Source organism: Gadus macrocephalus, chromosome 22 (genome assembly GCF_031168955.1).
Source record: "Gadus macrocephalus chromosome 22, ASM3116895v1".
Lineage (NCBI taxonomy): Eukaryota > Metazoa > Chordata > Actinopteri > Gadiformes > Gadidae > Gadus > Gadus macrocephalus.
Window position 1 is genome coordinate 5,653,849 of NC_082403.1, and position 21,872 is coordinate 5,675,720.

The 21,872-nt window shown below is 44.8% G+C and overlaps 2 protein-coding genes across 5 annotated transcripts; one reads left to right on the forward strand and one right to left on the reverse strand.

Annotated features, from left to right (window-relative positions):
• Positions 1-4,391: 4,391 nt before the first annotated feature.
• On the forward strand, positions 4,392-16,998 carry ptpn2b (protein tyrosine phosphatase non-receptor type 2b). Of its 4 annotated transcripts, XR_009523944.1 has the most exons (13): positions 4,392-4,500; positions 5,247-5,324; positions 5,463-5,510; positions 5,830-5,920; positions 6,034-6,134; positions 8,361-8,459; positions 8,934-9,071; positions 9,371-9,580; positions 10,017-10,178; positions 12,208-12,410; positions 12,758-12,874; positions 14,056-14,245; positions 15,936-16,998. XR_009523944.1 is itself a non-coding variant. In XM_060043190.1 (12 exons), exons 2-12 carry the CDS (start codon positions 5,307-5,309, stop codon positions 15,955-15,957), a joined length of 1,209 nt encoding a protein of 402 aa, XP_059899173.1. In that variant the 5' UTR covers positions 4,396-4,500; positions 5,247-5,306; the 3' UTR covers positions 15,958-16,998. The 4 variants fall into 4 exon arrangements, 1 of the variants encoding a protein (XP_059899173.1); XM_060043190.1 differs by lacking the exon at positions 14,056-14,245 and having other exon boundaries at positions 4,396-4,500; XR_009523946.1 differs by lacking the exon at positions 5,247-5,324 and having other exon boundaries at positions 4,424-4,500.
• Positions 16,999-17,158: 160 nt separating this feature from the next.
• On the reverse strand, positions 17,159-20,409 carry psmg2 (proteasome (prosome, macropain) assembly chaperone 2). Its single transcript, XM_060043216.1, has 7 exons — positions 20,229-20,409; positions 19,829-20,000; positions 19,696-19,754; positions 19,465-19,583; positions 18,886-19,059; positions 17,983-18,103; positions 17,159-17,784 (listed from the first exon to the last, which is right to left on the reverse strand). The coding sequence occupies exons 1-7, from the start codon at positions 20,283-20,285 to the stop codon at positions 17,704-17,706; spliced, it is 783 nt and encodes a 260-aa protein (XP_059899199.1). The 5' UTR covers positions 20,286-20,409; the 3' UTR covers positions 17,159-17,703.
• Positions 20,410-21,872: the final 1,463 nt, after the last annotated feature.

Consider the following 21,872-nt stretch of genomic DNA (forward strand, 5'->3'; position numbering starts at 1 on the left):
GAGAGGCCGGTTTATAAATATAGCACCATTCAGACAAGGCCATTCATAGGGGCTTTACATAGGAAGAAACCACAGGTAAAGAACATTAAAAGGACAATCATTTAAAGAGATAAAACCATACTAGATGGATATATATATATACATCTTTTCCAGACCATACATTTTGTCCACACCATAGTCCAACCCAAAAGTTGGGGCCAAAGTAGAGTTTCGGCATAACTACAGACCTGGGCAACAGAGGCATAGTTCCATACCTGGGCAACAAATAGACCCTGGGGCCAGAACATGCATATGCACCCAAGACGACAGAGGGGGGGGGGGGGGGGGTCCCATGACCCCGAGGGAACCCAGAGAAGTTCCTAGAGGAGGCCCGACGTGCAGCAGCACATCCATAATAGAGGCACCCCTAAGGACAGCCCAAGATGAAGCAACTCACAGATGAATGGGCACCTAAAAGGACCACGCAATGCTCTCGGCGGCGATCTGTTGTGCTTACAGTGTCCATGTCCCCAGTGAGAAAGGCTGTGTTTAGACAGCCCTTCTCCCAACACCCTCTCCCCAAAGAACACAGTTCAGTACACCAGGAGTTTGTGAGTCCTGGTTACTGTTCGTGTGCGCTACATAAACGACCAAAGCGCTGACCATGCAGATCACACCGACCGATGCCCCCGGCTCTGACTCAACGGGATGAGGGGGGGGGGCTATGGCGAAAACAATAACAGGCTGTTCATATAGCCCCTCGGGCAAGATTTTAGGCAAGAAAGCAGGGCGAGAGCGGACTCGGAGGGGAGCCATACTTTCCTTCTGCTAGGATCCAACCTCAACACTCAACCTCAACACAGGAGCTCCAGTGGCAAAGGCAGTTTGTTACTATGGCAGAGCTAAGACGTCTCCGGTTGATTGCATTTTAGATTGGCTATCGTTTAGGCCCTGGGAACTTTGTGCCTCCGCCCAAAGGCTTCGCTTGGAAGGCCCCGTCTCCTCGGCATGTATTCAGCGCTATACGTGTCATGTTTAAGTTCAAATTGTTTGCTAGCGTTACCGCCGATGAGACCCTCTGAAAAAGTTATTTTGCCCATCCCTGGTCTAAACAAAACGACACAATTGAACACTATAGTAACGAATGGGTTCCGTGTTGGCACTGTATCAAGGTTTTAGTATGCTGGGGTTTAACAAGCCGGTGAGGGAGAGGAAAGTTAACTTAGCGGTGCCATGGAACGGTTCCCCAGCAGCCGACGGGCTATGGGGAATTACGGTGCAGGATTGTAATTTAATTTAGAGGGGCCAGCTCTGTGTGGTAGTTTGGCACACAGGGGGAAATGAGTGGGACTTTCCATGCCGTGTGTGTGTGTGTGTGTGTGTGTGTGTGTGTGTGTGTGTGTGTGTGTGTGTGTGTGTGTGTGTGTGTGTGTGTGTGTGTGTGTGTGTGTGTGTGTGTGTGTGTGTGTGTGTGTGTGTGTGTGTGTGTGTTCAACCACCGCTCACACATTGGGACTCCGGCCTACTTCAAAAAACTAAAAGTCTGATGCAGGGGGAAGGACTCAAGAGCAGCCCTTTTTACATCCTCGAAATACCATCTTATTCCGTCCTTCCCGCATCCCTCCATCGATTGGAAGTTATTGGCAGACACAAGATTAAATCAATGAAGGGACTGAATTGGCTGACCTCTCTGTGTGACACAGATTATAGCATTAACTGAGTTTATGAAGAGATTTATTTTGCCATCTCACTCCCTCTCAAACACGCTTTTATGTAAACTGACAAGCAGCCGTTTTCATCCAATAAGGTGACAGCAGCCGAATCGGATATTGGAGCGGAGTCCGTTGACAAAATGCACTGCATGATCATGCTACACCTCACAGGCATCACAGTGGCTCAGATCCCACCCATTACACATGGGGTTAACACGGGACTCCAAACAAGGGGAATGAACCCCCCGGCTGCAGCGTGGGACCCAGCCTTGGTTCCACATGGCTGACCCCTGGCGTCATCATCATGAACCACGAGAAGTAAACAATCCGTTTTCCATGGAGCAGGGCTGATGACCCTCTGACATCCCGGGCTCTGAACGGGCTTCCTGTCCCCTAACAATGCATTCAATTAACGCCTTGAGGACATTGTACAAGCCCAGAAACTGGCCTCAAGACGCGATAGCCCATCTCGGTTATTATCACTAAGTACATGCAGATAGCAACAGCAACTGCAGGCACTTGTCCGTCACGTGATCCCATCGCCGTACATGGTACAGACCGGCTTACGGTGAATTGTCGGCCTTCTCTGCTGATGACGGGGAGTTTTGAGCTAACCAGCAGAAGCCTGTTTTAAATGTCCGCTTAAACCTTAAGCTTCTTTACCACACCGTTGGACGTCAAAGCCAAAGGAATGACAAAAGGTGATCGACGTGGTGTTACAAAGGCAAAATTAACACCTAAATCATCTGCCATTAATAAGCCTTACTTAACAGTGCGATTGATGTACGCAATGGGAGTCAGGGTGTCACTGGTTTGGTGGAATTTGTAAAACTGACCGTAAAATGTTTGGCACTGCAACATCCTTCCTGTATATTTTTTTCACATTTTCACTTTGACAATAAAGGCCCCAGGGTACACTTATAGTTAATACGGTAATAAGGGTATGGGTGAACTTCTTACCATAACCCTATCAAATGATCAATAAATGAATACCTTAGTTAACATGAACACCATTGCCTTTGTTGACATAAATATTAATACAAATTGACACCATTAATAATTATACTAGACCATCATTGATCAGTGTTAATCCTTCATACTGAGTAAGGTTAATTAATCGACCCTTATTGTAAAGTGTTTGGCTTGTTGTTGCACCTTTAGCACAGTTTTAAAAATGGGTACATGTACTTCTATTTCCTATAAACCAAATGATATGCTACTGCATGCAAGCAACCAAACATTTGTGGCAGCACTGCCACCACTGATAAGTGTCAGACTGGGGCCCTGACAACGTTATAAAGCAGAGATGAGATAGGAGAACGACACATGGGCCCAGTGCCCTGACAGAAGATATCTTCACGTAAACAGACCGCATTCAAATTCAAACTCTTTTTTCGTGAGGCCATATTTGGGACATGAATGCAGACTTTGTAATAGTGAAATGCCTGGGGCATATGCGGCTTCAAGTGACAGGGCACTAATTTAGGGGATATCTAGTTATTTACCAAAAAAAATGCTTCTGATCAAGCATTCATTGAATATTTATTTAGGAGTTTTGTGTTTTTGATCCGAGAGAGATCGGTGGGTTACAAAATGAAGGTTTAGATAAGACATCGCCCAGCACCAACATCACTCATCATTATCTCAAAGCAGCCTGTTCAAAAGTGATAAACTTAGCATTTGCTATTCAGAAATACTATTGATTACACCATATAATAACACAAAATACAAATCATTAACGTTCAACATTTAGACAGGCCTATGACATAATTTGTAGTTTTATAAAATCCAAACTCCAATTGCCACATCTGCAATGAATGAGCCATACAGTGTACTAATCAACATTATCCCACTAATTGTAATGCAACCCTAGACAACCTCTTAATGTCGAATAAATATTATAAACACCAGGCACCATATTTACAAACCAGTGGGATCAGACGCCATGTAGTAACCACCCGTCAGCAGCTTGGCCAGAGGGATCCATCTTGACGTGGCTCCCAAGAGCGATAGGTCATGTTTTCTAGCCAGGATAAAACTCAAAATTTGATTTAAAGAGAGAAGTGGCCAAACAGGTCAGTTTACATGTGTGTTGTTAGCCAACGATAGCCTTCCCCTGCTAACTTGATAAGTCAAATGGTGGTCCGGTGCCCCGATGGGGGCTGCTATTCCTGCCCGTTTGGTGGTTTTGTTGAGACGCATTGTGAACATTTAAGCAGCAGAATGCACAAATAACCTTAACATGATACATAGAATAGCTCTGCGTTTAGGAGACACAGCTAGCAGACCGCTAGCTGGGCTGTAGCTCCCCGAAACGAAGGGAGTTAGGTCTGCAAAGTCCTACTCTCTCCGACAGTGGCTCTGGGTGAACGTATTGAACCGATCGGTCTTACCGTGTGGCGTCAGTCGGCAGAGCCTTCACTACATTGGGATCCCGTAAAGTTGTCTTCCGGTGAAATGATCGGGCACTGGAAATATAACTAGTGTTCACGAGACCAGAAAACTTCGTCCAGAGCACGAAAATCTTCAGGGTCCCCCTGACTTTTACAAAGCACGCAAATTAAGGATTGGCTACAACTTCCGTTTTTTTTGTTTCTTTCAAAGTAATGCTCGCGTGCTCGACCAATGGGCTGCGCTGTTTCAACGTGGGTTGTTTTGTTTTGAAGGAAAGAACAAATGTGTCACTTCCGCTCCCATGACGAACTTGTTCTTGTCCCTTGTTCTGTCTCCCGGTGTATCGATTGGTAGATAGGCTGGACGATTATCAGGGCCACCATATTGTAACTTTGGACTTTTAGTGGAGATTTAGGTAAGTGGTTTAATTTGAATTGTGTTGTTTGATTATGGTTATTTGTGGGGCCCGGTGTTGGTATTGTTGAAGTTAGTAGTTATATAAACTATATCTGCAGAAACCATAATAAGTAACGTAAGGCGCTAAACTGAGTGATCACATCTAAAAAGGACATTGTTAGACTTGTTAAACATGTAAATGTTTAAGTGGCGTCATATTGCCAATGGGAAATATTCTCAACGCTGTCTCTATGAAACACAGCTAAATGTAGATAAAACGATGCAAGGAGAAGATCGTTTAATTGAAGATTATAATGTTGTTTTAATGCACCTGCCCAAAGATAGAAAAGCTTTCATTCAATGTAAAATACCACTTAAATGTTTATTATGGCCGATTTGAATGCCTCATCCCTCAAAATAATAAGACCATGTATCTAGTTTATATTTAAGTGACCCCTGTCTTCTGAATTAACTGATATAGGCCTACACGTGCAATATTAGACCCCTGCCTGTATCTGGACTCTCTTGTTGTTACCAAGTTACCTTGTCTGTCTTATCATGTTGTTGGTCGGCATTTGTTGTAATATCACTATCATTGGTTCCATTCAAATAGTGTTGAGCTGCCCTTTTTCTGACGCAAAAATACAAACTAGATGGTGTATGAGTACGCGCATACAGCGTCTATGCTCCGCGATACTGCTTCACAATGGCGCCCCCTATCTTTATTGACAAGCTATTATAATCATTTGAAACATCGATGCTCAGTTTTTGACAGCTGCTGAAGGACCCCTGGTCGGCGCCTGCGCACTAAGCGCCCGTATTTAGATGTCAACTACACCACAGGTAACGGGCAAACATTAGCAACTCCGCTAACGTATTTAGGCTCTCCCACCAAAAGTAATGAGGTAGATCGCTTCACGTTCGCATTAACAGTTACGCTGACTTCAATTGACTGGTGTTGTCACTTTGGAAATGGACCAGGAATTTGAAGACATGGATTCCGATGGCCGGTGGCAGAACCTATACATAGTAAGTGTGTTAGCTTAGCATAGTTAGACGGTCGCTAACAAGTCCCAGCGCGCATTAAAGTGATCTAGCGAAGTGAGCTAGCGTGGTAGCTGCCACATTTCAACATACTTAACTACAATATATAGTGTCAACCAGGTTTATTATAGGAGTTAGATGTAGATACTTTATTGATGTGCTTATTCTGCGTGTTTTACTGTATTGTGTTTATTTTTAGTGTTAGTGGATTCTAAACGTGGACATGAAGGATACAAACAAGAGTTTTTGCCCGTTTAATGTTTGGCCACAATTCGTGTCTGATAAAATGTTTTGCTGTCCACAGGAAATCAGGAATCAGTCCCATGAGTGCCCCTTCAAAATCGCTAAATATCCGGAAAATCGGTATCGAAACAGATACAGAGACGTCAACCCATGTGAGCATGACCGTGACCAGGACCCACATATCCACTCTATGTGTGAGCCATACACGTGTGTCTGTTTACTACATGCTGTTCCGTAAATGACCTTCAACTTATTCCCATTCTAGTTGACCACAGTCGGGTAAAACTTGGGAGCACGGAGAATGACTACATCAATGCCAGTTTAGTGGTGATGGAAGAAGCCCAGAGACGTTACATATTGACTCAGGCAAGTACACATTTGCTTTGACATTCTAACGTGGGCCTAGAGCACCTCTCTGTTGCATTGTATTTGTACTTTTGTAGGGCTGTCAGAACACTTGCCAGGTTTGATGATGTTAAATAGCACTTTTAAAAATTTGCTTAAGAAACATTGTTTACTTTATTTAGTTTTGTTTTTGGTCGTTTTGTGCTATAAGAAGACCTGATGTCTTGATACACTTGTTGTTTCTAATAGCTTGATGTTGCCTGGTTTTGGAACAAACAAACTTGGATTGAATTTGTATCCATCCAAGTTGTTTGGTGTTAGAGGGTTAGCTTAACCCTAAATTATAAGTTGTTGTAATGTGTCTGTCATTATGAATCATTATTATAGTATGTATCATTCATTATGAAAGTCTGTTCGTCTGGCGCCACAGGGAGGTCTGAATTAGTCATTAGTAGTGGGAGATATTGCCGCTCAAGTGAATTGGAACAGCATAAAACAGAGATGAACTTTGTGTCTATGTCCTGATTTAGGCCTAAGCATATCTCACAACTTTCAATGAAAAATAAACATATTTCGGGCTTCTTTTAACTACTCACACTAGCCCAAGTCGCATCCATAAGCTTATCAGCAACTTCCTCCCCTAACCGCTCTATGCTATTCCTGACCTAATGAATAGCTCATTGCATGTCACGATAAAGAAAGGTGTTGCTTTGCTCACTCTTCAATGAAGAAAATGTAATATCTGGTTATTCTCACTTCCTTTATTTGGTATGTGGCTTCCACATACCTGAACAAAATATTCCCCATCTCCTTTGTCAAGTGTATACCTCTTAATATAACAACATTAACATACCATCATACCTGAGCACCACTGTCAACATGTAGTTTAGCCCATTTTAGTGTCATGTGTGGTCTGTTGACATGTGTAAAGAGGTCTAGATCCCTTAATAACCTTTGCATTCACATTAATCCTCATTCAGCAAAAATTTGATCATGAGCAGGCATCCCTATTATTTTTTTCTGTTTGGGATGTTTTATGAGTTCTGACTTTATATCCTCCAGTCAAGTAGAGCTAGCAAACATTTTCATATTCTTGTGCGACTTGTATGTTCCCCTCAGCGCATATTAAATCGTACAAAATGTGATAAGCTTCATTTACATAGCTGGATTCCAACCTCAATAAGGCTGGCATCCAAGGTTGTTTTTATTTTTACTACAAACTGTCCATATCTATGACCTTTTTCATCGCCTCTTCTGTTACCCTGTAACTAGGGCTGGGCGATTTCTTTTGTTTTTTATCAATTGCTTCGCATTTTTACTTCCCTATGGTTTGTGAGATGGCTGGTAAAAATAAAAACATCTCGATGTGAGTGCGTGTTAAGACCCACGGCAATTTGTGATACTTTTTTAGGACCGTGTATGAAACACCGTGGCATACAGAGAAACCTTCACTTGGACATAAAAATAAATGCGACATACACGGGGCATCCGTGGCATACTGGTGACGGAGTTGGACTGGTAACTGGAGGATGGCCAGTTCGAATCCTGAAAAAAATCCACGGATGAGGTGCCCTTGAGCAAGGCATCTGAAACCCCCACCTGCTCCCCGGGCGCTGCACCGCGGCAGCCCACTGCTCCGGTAGTGCCGGTGTGCCCCCATGTGTGTGGACCTCTGTGTGTATGTGTTCACCGGCTACCCGGATGGGTCAAAAGCAGAGAAAGAATTTCCCCCTAAAAAGGGATGAATAAAGGACTTAACTTAACTTAAGTTACGGGGAGAATGGCGAATACTTTGTATTTTCTGTCCCGTTTTTGCAAATTATTTCCGTAACGCTGATAAAATAGCCTAGATGACTCTGTTGACAGTCATAAAATAGATATGAACACGTTTACGGGGAATACCACCAACCTAATCCAGCACCTATGACCACCCAGCCCTACATGTAACCGATACTCCTGCCTATTGCTTAACCCACACGTCCCTGGAAAACACCACCGTTTACTCTCCGTAACGGTAGCACTTCACATGTGTTCTTGGCCGAGGTGGTTTGACTGGGAGTTCTCCCGCTGTCGGACAGTGGTTCCTGGCGGTTGTGAAATGTGTGTGTGTGTGTGTGTGTGTGTGTGTGTGTGTGTGTGTGTGTGTGTGTGTGTGTGTGTGTGTGTGTGTGTGTGTGTGTGTGTGTGTGTGTGTGTGTGTGTGTGTGTGTGTGTGTGTGTGTGTGTGTGTGTGTGTCCGGTTACCAGGGCCCCCTAAAGAACACCTGCAGCCACTTCTGGATGATGATCTGGGAACAGCGGACCAAGGCTATCATCATGCTGAACAGAGTAATGGAGAAAGGAGCGGTAAGGCGTGTAGTCATCTGATTAAGTAGAGAGTAGAGGCCAGTCGAGTGGTCAGGGTGTAGGGGTCCAGGACCACAGGTTCCTCGTCCCAACGTCCAAAAATGTCTACCACTGCAGGCCTCCCTGAGTAAGAAGCCTACAGATTAGCTGCTCCCGCGTCAATAATAATAGTTCACTATAAATTGTGTCAGATGAAAGCCGGATTTTATATCCATGTAAATTGTCATGTTGACCAGGCTCTCCAAGCGCTTTTCCTCACGATTATTTGTTTGATTGAATGTATCATGGCCTCTTTATACAATTCTGTTTATTTTTTTGCAAACGTAAAAAAAGTGACCTTCTACTTTCCTGACCGCGTCTCTCCAGTTGCTTCCTCAAATTGCAGGAAGATAACGAGTCCTCTCTCGGCTAATGTGACGCCAGCCCTAATCCCTCCCTCGGTGACCTTGTTGTTCCATCCTCTGGCTCCGGCAGGAGAAGTGTGCCCAGTACTGGCCCACGGCCACGGAGCAAGACATGGCCTTCCGAGACACGGGCTTCCTGGTCACCTTGTTGTCCGAGGACGTAAAATCCTACTACACGACCCGAGTGCTGCAGCTCCAGAATGTACACGTGAGTCACACACGCACACACTCTTTGTGTGTCAGTGTCGCAAAGTCACACTGATTTTACTTTTTCCGTAACATTTAAACGTTGTTAAATGTTAAGGTCAGGTTGTATTGTTTACATGCATGAGTCATAACACGTCCCAGCAGGCAAGGAAAGGCTTCCTTCACCTGCTCCACCTCTGCTTTTAACAAAGCGTCATTGACAAAGAAAAACAATATTGTAATAAACGGCATATATAAAGAATTGGATTTCTGTTCTGTAATCTTTGGACGGTTAGCGTTTGACTCTGATGTTTCTTGTAGACCGGGGAGAAGAGGGAGATCTACCACTTCCACTACACCACGTGGCCGGACTTCGGGGTTCCCGATTCCCCCGCCTCCTTCCTAAACTTCCTGTTCAAGGTTCGGGAGTCGACCTCGCTCGGCGCGGACCACGGGCCTGCCGTGGTGCACTGCAGCGCGGGGATCGGGCGATCAGGGACGTTTTCATTGGTCGACACGTGTCTGGTGCTGGTAAGCCCCGCCTCCTCACACGTAAAGCCGTCGGACTCTTGAGTCCGATTGGCCGTTTTAAGAACAAACAGGGTATTTCATGACATTAAACTTCAACTTCATCTTATAATGGGTTAATAAATAGCATGTTATATTTGGTTTAAAAAATACAGTAGTTTGAACAGTATACATTGATATCGGGTGATGGCTTCGTAATGTCTGACTATGAGACATGTCGGCTCCTTTTTGAGAGAAGTGGTTTATCTAAAAAAATAAAAAAGAATAATTTGAAGAAAGGATATAAGTCATACATTCCGGGCTTATGTCTGATCTTGCACTGTAGACGATTTGAGGTATTTTTCACACAGAATGCAATGCGCCTCATGTTCTCTCTGCGAGGGCTTCACTCGAGTGCAATGCGCGATGATTCCCTGATAACTCTGACCGTCTGGCCAAGATGGACAAGAGGAAGGACCCGTCGTCGGTGGACATCAAGAGCATCCTGCTGGACATGAGGAAGTACCGCATGGGCCTGATCCAGACGCCCGACCAGCTGCGCTTCTCCTACCTGGCGGTCCTGGAGGGGGCCAAGTACATCATGGGGGACTCCTCTGTCCAGGTAACCCGGCGCACCTGCCCCCCCTGCTAGTTTCATGTTTTCCTCTCGGATGTTTTGGACGCAAGGCCACTTAGGGTAGAGTTACGGTTGGACGTTGACGCAACGCAAGCGGGTTCACGGGCCCATCGCGTCCTGGCGTCCACCGCAAGTGCCTGACGCGCACCTCACAAAAAAGTGTCACCTTCTGTTAATGCGTCGCAGCAGCAAGGGCTGTGATTGGTCCACTGACGGAAACCCGACGGAAACCCGACGTAGAACCAGAATAGGTTCCCGACTGCGTCGAAGCGACTGCGTGGTCATTGCGTTGCGTCAACTTGGAACCATACCGAAGCCTTGGCAGTGGATTTGGATGAAGGTCATTAAGTAGCAAATTTAATTTAATTGAATTTAATTAAGGAGCAGGAATATCCTCAAACATGATGTTCCAAGGATGCCTCGGGGTATGTGCTGTGGACGTGAGAGTTCTACAGCCGGTCGCTTTGTGACTGGGCGTCCCAACAGCCCTAGCAACCACATTATCCTTTGCCCTCCCTCGGGACCCCTTCTCACAGTGGCCCTCTGTTTTTGGGTCACACTCTAACTCTGTATCTCTATATCTCTATATCTCCGTATCTCTGATATCTCTATGTCTCTGTTTCTCATTCTTCGCCGGTCGCATGCGAGTACGACCCGAGGCCTGTGTCCTTCTTCTGTAAGGGCCTTTTAAGACCAAACAGGGTATTTCCTGACATTAAACTTCAACTTCATCTTATAATGGGTTAATTTAATAAGTTTGTTACATGTGGTTTCAAAAATACAGTAGTTTGAACAGTATATATTGAAATTGATGGTGATGGCTTCGTAATGTCTGACTAGGAGACATGTCGGCTCCTTTTTTGAGAGAATATATATACGTATGTCACAAAGTACATCTCAATACTGTTAAATGACTAAGCTTGTGTCCTCTAGCCATGCCAGTGCTTCGCTGTTCAGGGTAGACAGTGCCTGGAGACCAGGGCACTGGTACTTGGTGCAGTCGTTTATGATGTGATCAGCCGTTTGCTCTGGGGCTCCACAGGGGCAGTCAGGGGCATCACAAAGGTTCATCCTGTGCATGTTGGCTCTGAAGCGTCCATGTCCTGTCCGGCATCTGTTAAGTCGTACCCAGGATTTTCGGTTGAGGTTGTGTCCTGCAGGCTTTTTTTTTTATTCTTTTTTTTTTTGAGAGAGAACTGGTTTATCTAAAAGAAAAGAAAGAAAAAAGAATCATTGGAAGAATGATTCTTTCCCTTTTTCCGCTCCAGAACCTATTCGGTGTTCGACGGACGTGTATTATTTCAGCAGTGAAGACGTCACCGCCCAACACTCAATGGGTCGGACCGAGGGGTTGAATTGAGCTTACATTATCAACCTTATCTCAAGCTTTCCTTGTGGGACCGGTTTGTAGAAGGAAAATTAGTGGCGAAACCGCCCACAGGTGTTGAAAATAAGTGTTAAAAAGAAGGCAAGATGAATTCCTCCATTATGTTTTTGCCAATAAGCAGAAGCCACGTGTGGCATAGCAAGCATACCCCATGACTTGTTGTCTAGTTGTCATCGGCGTCACTCATACCCAAACACGCACGCAGTAGAGGCTATTTCGGTGCATTGATGGGGAAGTTATACAATAATCTTCGTGTCCTTCAACCAAATTTGGTGAATGCGCCCCCATTTTCTTAACACTCTTTAAGGTCTTGGAATAAACGTACGAGTATGTGCGAGGGGTGAGGTCAAACATGCTCCAAACACAAATCTGCTTGAACTAGAACTAGAAAACAACCATTCTGTGGCAGAGCATTTTTGAAGTTGCAGACATGGATTTTATAGAGAATCCCACAAAGAACACAGAAATGGTCCCCAACGCGTTGTGAAACCCGAACGGTACCGTCGCCCCCCCCTGCTCCATGTGATCCTGCCGTCGGACCGGCCCTCTCACGCCATCACAGGACGGTGTCATGTGATGGCGTGTCCCTCATGCCCCCCCCCCGCCCCCTTTCCTTCCTGTGTGCAGAAGCGGTGGCGAGAGCTGTCCAAGGAGGACCAGGCCCCGGCGCCCGACTCCCCGCCCCCGCCGCAGCCCCAGGACGCCGGCCGGGGCCCGCGGCTCAACGGCAACCTGCGGGCCCCGCCCGAGGAGCCCGAGGACGGGGGGGCGGACGAGACCCCCGCGGGGACCCCCTGCAAGGAGGCGGACGTGGACAGCAGCAGCACACCGTCAGCACTGGTTTTGTCTTTCTGGTGGAGCCCTGCGGTCACTCGCTCCTGCTCACAACCCCTTCAGACTTTGTAAAGTTTGTGAATCGCCGTGAGGTGTGGTTTGGTTTGTAAAAAAATCCCGGGTTTGGGAAAGGCTGTGAAATCGAATCCCCCTCTGTGGCCGGTGATTCACGCAGGGCTGAGGATGATCAGTAGTCGGATCGATTTTTGAAAACACACTGTCGTCATTCACAGACTGTTTTACAACCCGTCACCGCGGTTAGGTGTGAACAGGATTGAATGAAGTCGCGTCGCGGCCGCACCGCCGTGTGTCTCACGCGTCTCCTGTGTGCGTTTGTGTGCAGGAAGAGACGCAGAGAGGACTCCCTCTCCAAGTCGCCGACGGCCCGCACGCCCCAGCAGCAGCAGCAGCCGCAGCAGAGCATACCCAGGACAAACGAATCAGAGAAGAAGAGGAAGAGGTGATTCCTCCCTCTCTTACTCATTCACTGTCGTTTGTTTTGACGATTCAGTTTGTGTTGTGCAACATTCCTTTGTCTCACGTTCAAGCCGTAGGGTGTGTTTTTTTTAACCTCAGCAGGCATTTGGCTTTTGGCTCTAATTTGATTATAATCAAATTACAGCCAAATGCTTTAGCAGTCGACTGGTAAACGAGAAATGAATGAGACTGGAATGTCTCACCCTTTTCATTGGTTTTATATAAACCTTGTGTTGCTACCTGATCTCAGCTCTCTAGGATCTCAAGATAAGATGTCCTTTTGATAAGTTGTACTTAATTAATCCGAGACAGTAATCGTCCACGTCACTTCTCCTCGAGGTATGTAGAATATGACCTGTCCTCTCTCCCATCCACTTTGGGAGCCGTTCCATCGTCCGTGTTTCCCGCCTGAGGAAGCTGAGAGACTCTCGGGTATCCCTTCCCTCCCGTGACTCCGCTTGAACCCCACAGTCAGCAGATCGAGGCATTGATCTTGTTCTTCTAGGTACTCTCGCAGAGAGCGCTCGACCTCATCCACCGCTCACCCGGACAACGTCCAGAGCTCTTAGAGAATTTGATTCAGCACACTTCCTCAATCGTCTCATTCGATCCACTTCAGTACTTTAGAAGAAGAACTTTGTTTTTCTGTTCCTGAGTTCGTTCGTTTAGACTTTGCGTTACAGGGAAGGAAGAGAAAGAAGACGTCACACAAGTGCTGGTGTACAGTTCTAGTACACCAGTTTCTATGTAACAGTCAACCATTAGGCAAATCATATGCAAAAATGCAAAACGGAGTAAAATAAAGCGTTTGAATCAGATTAGATGGGGTTTTAATTCATTCCCGGGGAGGGATGTCGAGGACTAACACGAGTACAAGAATTCCTTCCCAGCATTGTAATTTATCAAGAAACTGCCCTTGTTATCTAACAAATTAATCAGGACCAGCCAGACCTGTGCCGGCACTTTCCGAACATTGGAAAGTGCTTCCTCCTCGCCAGTAGAACTTGCCAGATAGGTTTCTGTCAAGCGTTAATTTGTTTGTTTTTGAGACGTGGGAACCTGCTCTCCTCCAAGGAGAAGGAAGCGTCTCGAGTGTGTGAAAGTGTGTTTGTGTGCGTGTGGCCGCAGCGCGTTAACACGATGTCACGGTTCCCTCCCGGACAGTCTGGGCTGCATTTGCTGCACATGACAACGACTGAGCCGTCCAGTGGGGCGCACTCTAACGCCCGGCCCCTCTGGGACGGCTGCAAACATGAAGAAGAAGAGCGGGAGGCTGGTGATGACGGAGTGGTTAAAACAGGAGGGAGGAAGGTTACCAGCGGCTTTTAGAAAGAAACCGCCTCCTTCAGAACATGTACGTGAAGTCGGGCCGTGTGTGTGTGTGTGTGTGTGTGTGTGTGTGTGTGGTGTGTTTTGCTGGTGTGCGTCCAGGGGGTTTGTTGTGGTCTTTGGGGCCGTGTGAGTATACAGGATGCACCAAAGCATGGTTTGTTCTCTTGTTTGGTTGAAGCTGCTGGCTGTCTTGGTTCCGGGTGTCTTCTATGGAGGTTTTTCAGCATGGGCCACCAGTCTGTTGCGGGCGGCCCATTGGCAATCAAACGCGACCCGGGGTTGCACCATTGGGAGCTGAGATGGTCGTCGATTGGTTTTGGGTATTCTTACTTGTTTGACAGCCTGCATCGTTCATAAACGACACCAGAGGGTCGGGGGATTTAAGAGATTGCGTGTGAGGAAATGGAAATTTTCCAGGATTCTGGATCTGAAGGAAGTCATCGGTTAAAGCAACAGGTGTTCTTACGCCAAGTTGAAAAAGCATCCAACCTTCTCATTAGCTCATCAGACATTTCCTCCTGTCTCACCTTTTATAACCTGCACATCGTGGGAATAACAGCGGGCGATGACCGATGCAGACTCAAAAGCAGCACGACCGGTGATTCCAGCCACGCTGCTTGTGTCAAGTAGACTCTGATCTGTGGTTTACCAGACCTGAACGCACATGCTTGAAAAACCTCTGTAGACGGGGCCTTTGCGTTTCTCCCTGCATGTCTTCTACACACTGACTGGGCTGTAGGAGCACTGCTGCTGTGGGGGTAAACATGTAGTGTGGCTATAAGAAGTGCTTTGACATCGCATAGTGCCAAAAAAACCTCTAACGTGATTAGAAGGCCTACACATTAAGATGGAGATGGAGACTAGATAGACTTGTATAAATATAAGTGTTCCTTTCTTTTCTTTATTGACGGCACCATTTGGGTGCAGAATACACTCAAATTGTGTTCGAAAAGTCATTGATAAGGTGCACAATGTGAAACAAATAATTAGGTTTAAAGATGTCAATTTATCTGCTGCCTCTGACTTTCTGCGGGTGAGTTTGGGTTTCTAACCAATCTAACCAACGTGTCAGTTTGTCCTCAGATAAGATAGAGAAAGGTTAAAGACACCTGACCTATCTTTTATATTTTCCTCTTCATATAAGTTTAGACTTTTCTTTCTATTTAAGTTCCAAACATATGCAGTTTAACCACAAGATTAGGTCTCAGTAGACCCTGTCTGCCATCACGGTGTATGTATATATTTTATCCTGGAAGACAACCCACATCAGGAATGAATCACATCAATACGCAAAGGGATCAGATGTTAGAAGGCATTCCATCTCACCCAATAATAGGCACTCAACTATAGTCACCTCGTTCCTACCACTAGGTTTACAAAGCAAAATATGAATGGTGAATGTTTTGGCCTGATGCATTTGGTTCCTGGGGAGGTATGGAGGTTGCTTTGGGCCCCTCAACACTGCTGACTCTGCACGAAAAGTGAGCCGTTGAGCCAATGACCATTGGATGACCAAGTGATCCAAAGGCTTCGGTTTGACTGATCAGATTCCGTTTCAGTCAGTTTCGTGACGTGCTGTGTGCTGGTGGGTTCTTCTGATCCTTTTTCTGGTGTTATGAAATCCGTATGGACTAATGCGTCATGTCTCTCGGTCGACGACAAATGGTTTTTGATCTTGTGTTGGTGTCATTTTTTTTTTTTTTTTTCAACAGAGCAAGAACCAGTGACACCTAGCCGCCTCCCATCTGCAGCCACCCCACCTCGCCTCTCCGCTGGCTGCAACGTGCACTTCGGCAGGGACCTCCGTCTTAGACCCAAACCCCCGCAGTCCTTCTCTCCTCCCACAGCCCCAAATCTGTTTTTTCACACAACTTCCATCTTGCTCGAACTCTGCCTTCTTTGGAACCCACCACTCCCTACCCCTCTCCCCCCCAATCCCTCCCCATGCTGAGCTTCATGTCCAGTTTCTGACCTCCTCCTTCTTCTCTTTCTCATCAAAAAATAGTCTTCCCCCGCCATTGTTGTCCAGCATTCCCACACATCACCATCCCCTCTGCGTCACTCCTGCTTCGTCATCTCCGCCCCCCCCCCCCCCAAATGACCCCCGCGGTCGCTCCACTCCCCTCCCTCCCCTGGACACACTGCTGTTTACACCAAACACTTCGACATTCTCTTCAAGAAAGCATGTTCATTTCATATTGTTTCTCCTTCGTCCAAAGGCGAACCACACCAGCTGTCCCAAATCTCCCCCACCCTCATCCCTCATCCCCACCCCCTCCCAGCACTGCTTGTGGAACACGGCCACATGAAGTGTCATGTTATCATTTAATATTTTGCTGGGGCTTTTTGTTTTGCATCTACCAAATTGACTCTTTTTAAGTTGGCGGTCAAGGATTCGCCGAGGGGCGACACGGTTCACACACATGTATTTTTTGAGAAACTTTTTTCAGACGCAAAAGAAGAAATTTTCTATTTTTTATAAGAGATTACTTGAAGTTTTCAAACCGACGTCAGGAGGGGACATGCGCAGGCAGTCCCTCTTTTACATGAGCAATTCAGTGGCATGATGTACATAATGTTCTTTTTAAAATGTTTGTAAAAAGAATATTTTTGCGTGTAAAGAAAAAAAGAAACAAACCAAAAGACTGATGTATTTGGATCCAACACAAAAGATACCGGATTTCCTGATTTATTTGTTTTTAATTTGTCAAAAGTCTTAACGTTTTCCTCTGCTAGAGCAAAAACTACAAATAAAGCTGGTATTTATCTAGTTTATATGACTAGAGTGAAGTCTCTTAATTTACCACCCTGATCATCATTTCTAATAATCATTACTTTTGTCAGATGCCATCCGCTTAGGAGACTTTACCTAGCTGGCTAAAGCTGTTTCAATCAATATTCTCCCTGACTGATGTAAGGAAGAAAAACTCTTGGGACATTTTTATATTGTTTATTAAAAAAGGTAATTTCTTTTCTTACACCCCGTTGGCTTTTATTTGTGCAGCATTCTTTTGTACTCTAGTCTTTACCCTTAAAAGTGCATACTTAATATAATCTGCATTGCTGTATCTGCATATTTGAACAGCAACTTTTATTTAAACTGAACGAATCATGTGGGTTACATTGAAGTATATATTGCCTAATTTATGACAATGAGACAACTCTTTTAAGAACAGAACCTGTCACACAATGATGCTTGAGAAGCAGGCAGGAAACCGGGGCTTACGCATATAGTCTAACAGTGCGTGCAACCGGTTTGCACGGGAACCGCGTGACCTCGTCGGTAGGTGGGACTACCAGGAAACCAGTGTGGCTAGCCGCCAGGCACTTACTGCCAAGGGGGCGTGGCCATGACGGTCCAGGACGTTCACAATCAGGGCCTTTGTTCTTTGGAGTACATTACGAGCTGACATTATTAAGTTGACGGGTCACCAATCTAATTAAAGCCAAAACAACAGCATAGAAAAGAGCGCTATCAGGTTAAAAAATGGAAGGTGGGTGACTGCTGCCAAACAGGAGCCTCCAGGAGCCAGGAACCTTCCACTTCTGTGCTCCTCGTTTCTGCGAGAGAATAGAAACATAAAAAACAATGAATTTTAAGGACAATAAAATAGATTAGAATTATACATGCCTTCCTTTTAAGGCCATTGTCTGTCATAGTACTGTTCCAAAAATACATTTAACTAAATGCATGAACACTGAATCCCCTAAAGGCCGGTTTGTATTCTAAAAAAATGTAACAGTCAGTGGCGCACTTACGTCATTGTCCACCAGGAGGAGCCATTCGTTGAGGTGGTTGACTAGGGTGAAGGCGTCTGGGACGTTGTCGCCCTCGGAGCAAAACACCAGCACCACAGCCAGGCACAGCTCTTCCTGACAACTGAACAACAACACCGTATTTGGTCAGGGGAATTGGCTGAATTTATTATGCATTCGTCACCATGCAATGAACCGATCGCTGAGGTCAGGTCCGGGAGTATACTGAAAGCCCACCGACCCTATAGTATATGCTTTCTGTAACTAATTGAAACATATTTGCACTGGGAGGAAATTCCCAAAACAGAATAAAGTGCAAAAAAAAATCGGTAGTAATGATTATGCTGCCGCATTGTGCTGTGAATTATTTTAATAAAAATAAAAAATATGTTTTTTTTAAATTATTTTTGTGTGCACATGATGATGCTGCCCCGTGCCAGTGATGGCACGCGTGCCTAGGGTTGCCGACCCCTGCTATAGGTTATAGAAAGGCCTATGAAAGACGCTCTTGGAATAATTGTTCCACATATACAATTTTATCTGTTTCTTAAATGATATAAGAGGAACTTTTTGTCCCACTCCAGTCCTGGCAATGCTGCCTCAGCCAAGTTAAACCTCTTAAACCTCTTAAGCCATCAGCAACCACAAATACCTTTTTAACAGCAACAAACTCCTCAGCAAATGCACCATGTAAAGGCACTATCCAATCCATTTCACCATTTTATCCTTTGATTATTGATGATCATAGATTCTGCTCTATTTTATTTCATTTTATTGTATGACTATGTTTCAATGTGAAGCCCTTTGAGTCTTCTTCATGTCTGAAAAGTGCTAGTAGAGTTGCCATGCCTAGTACACTAGTACCTCCACATTCCCAACTTTTACAGAATTCCTGTTCAGCCGTACCCGTCGGTGAAGAGCCCTTTGGTGACGCCTCCCCCGGGGATGGAGAGGCGTGGCTCGGCCTCCACCAGGCCAGGGAAGGGGGACAGCTTCTCCATCTCCATCCAGCCCAGCTCCGTCAGGGCGGGGCCCGACGCCGTCCGCATGGCGGGCGTGACCAGGTACCTCAGCGGTGTCCTGCGGCACACGAGATCGCAACGAATACATGCGGGTGAGAACAACGAAAGGCTACTGGCAAAATGACAAAATGTCAACTATGGGAAAAAAGTTTAGGTTATGTTGATTGGGTAGAAATACATTTTATTAGACTTTTTTACCCTACTTGTTTATTCAATTTATTTTGTACATGGATGCATATGTGTTAATGATATTCTTCACTTTTAACCTTTGGTTTCTGGCTTGCACTTGAATCTCAGCGTGTCTTTTAATGAGAGATGGATCACAAACATCCAATAAAAATGCATGAATATTCTCCCCCTCTTAAAAATAACTTGCCATGTATTCATTTCAATATTGGACTAACAATCATGCGTGAGAACTGAGGTTAGCGTCCACAGTGAATGCGGGAAGAACTTCACAAACCCTTTGAGCTGCTGGTCATCCCGCTGGTAGGCGTGGCTGCTCGACAGCACCACGGTCCGGGAGAACTCACTGGCTTTGATCCAAGACACCAACAATTTCCTGAACTTTCTGGATCTTGACTGCAATGAAATAAGTTTCAAAAGTTTTTTCCCCCAGCTCAAGACAAACCTGTCATGCAGAGTTTTATTTGCAGCATTTCAAACATCTTATTAAATAATGACACACACTGACCTGAATAAGGGGTGACCTGATCTGAAGGACTGCCAGCTTTTTTTCTGCATCTCTGTAAACTATGAGAGAAGTTTGTGAGTAGATTCAACATTCAGCACAGATCTTTATCAATAAAAAAAGTTAGGACATATACCTTCTGCGGTGGTGTGAAGTTCCCCAGCGTCCTCCGCGGATGTGGCGTATGGGTTGGGCCCCACCATTGGGACCAGGCAGTCCGTGTGCATGTAGCCCACCCGCTTCATGCTGAGCGTCGACACGATGAGATCCACTGCGAGCTGTGCCACATTGCCAACAGCAATTGCTGGCTGAAAACAAACAAATCTTCGGATTATGGCGGACATATGACACGGTATAGAAAAAGGCGATAGAAGTGATAGTGGATTAAAGGATCGCACTTCGGATAGGTTGGTTGTATACAAATTGAGTACCATATACCTTATGGTAGTATGTTAGGATACATAATCTAATAAATGACGATCAAATCATTGTGTGGTGAACCAGGGATGTCCGTGATGAAGCAGATATTAACTCACCAATATAAGGGTAAAGCCTTTAAAGGAGGGCGGAGTTGCTTCCACAGGAATAAACATTATGTCGTTTATTAAAAAGGTATTCGGCTAAATATTTCTGTTATTATATCTCTGAACTTCTTTCTTCCTGTACTTTCACTTCATGCCTGTTTGGGGGTCTTGGTCGACTGTTAGTGACGTGGGTGGTTCTACGCGCCTGAACTAAATGTTCATTATAATAATAATTAAGAAAAACGCTTAATACAATATATATGATTATACAAGTTGGGACCTTTTGGACTATCGTTGGTGATTGTGTGCCTGTATAACCACCGTATTTTCCTGTATTAATACATCATAAATTATGGTTTCGATTGTGAGATAAGGGAAAGCAGGGAGGGATATGAACGGTCAACTAATTTGCCTCACAACCAAAAATGCTATGGAGTGTGGATGTGGGAAACTTCGAGAAAATAGTTTAAAATAAAAACGATTCTTTTATTTTATACAAAATGCATTCCAGAACAACCTGTAATGTCTCAAAAAAATGCATTGACGATTTGTTTTCTTGTTGTTTCTACCTTTTAGCAGGCAGTAGGTTCTGTCTTAAGGATGGGGTGGCTTTGCAGGAAGATGGTTCATCATTTCTGCAGATACATTTTGCATACTGACATGTCAATATGGTCAGACCATCGTATGGATTAGTTGATTTGACAAGTTTAAAGTTAAAGTTTCGCCACTATAACTTAATTCGTTTAAGCTGAACGAACCAAATTCCAACTGAGCTAATCTTTTTGAAATAGAGGGCTTATATAACTGACAGAGTACCAATCATTAAATACTCAGGCCGCTAGGTGGCAGTGCTATAACATTTTACACATCCATTCCTATTCGTTTTATATTTATTTTCATTGGCTACATTTTAAACCATTAACACATTTCCACAACTTTTTATGGAGATGTGCGACTACAGGTGGTCGCGAAATAATAACATGAATATCTAAATTCACATGATTATAATGAGTTAATATTATATTTACATTTACATTACAGTACATTGCATTTCATTACTGGGTTCAATTACTTGCTACTTCTGGGTCAAATTCATTCTATTATAATATTTTTTTGAATTAGAACATTATATATATACATGTATGTATGACGTCATAATTAAATTAATACAGAGTGTGAGAGTGTGTTTGTGCATGTGTGTGTGTTTTTGTGAGTGTGTGTTTGTGCACGTGTCTGCATGTGTATGCATGTGTGTGTGTGTGTGTGTGTGTGTGTGTGTGTGTGTGTGTGTGCGCACGTGTGTGTGTTTGTGCACGTGTCTGCGTGTTTGTGCATGTGTGCGTGTATGTGTGTGTGTGCATGTGTATGTGCATATGTGTGTGTGCTTACGATCCCTCAGAGAGCATCAGGAGAGGCCGTGTGTGAGTACTCAGAGATCAACAGCTTACTTCTTCATGTGTTACGTAACTTGTGTCTTTATATTTCTCATGCCCTTCACCTGAAGGCCTTTGGCTTCCTCCCTCATACACTGGCTCCTTTTGTATAATAACTTGTTTCAATCCACTCCTTCTCACTCTCTTTTGATCGCATGCATTTTCAACCTCAACATTTTCTAGTGTTGATCCCAACTTCTAATGGCTTCTACATACCTCATTT

Bases quoted from the DNA above. Each gene is read 5' to 3' on its own strand.
- ptpn2b (XM_060043190.1), top strand. The intron at 5,511-5,829 runs GTAAGTGTGTTA...TGCTGTCCACAG, and splicing joins GGTGGCAGAACCTATACATA to GAAATCAGGAATCAGTCCCA. The intron at 6,135-8,360 runs GCAAGTACACAT...TCCGGTTACCAG, and splicing joins GACGTTACATATTGACTCAG to GGCCCCCTAAAGAACACCTG.
- psmg2 (XM_060043216.1), bottom strand. From the start codon at position 20,285: ATGTTTATTCCTGTGGAAGCAACTCCGCCCTCCTTTAAAGGCTTTACC. The intron at 19,060-19,464 runs GTTTGTGAAGTT...CGTGTGCCGCAG, and splicing joins GATGACCAGCAGCTCAAAGG to GACACCGCTGAGGTACCTGG. The intron at 17,785-17,982 runs GTAAGTGCGCCA...ATTCTCTCGCAG, and splicing joins TCCTCCTGGTGGACAATGAC to AAACGAGGAGCACAGAAGTG.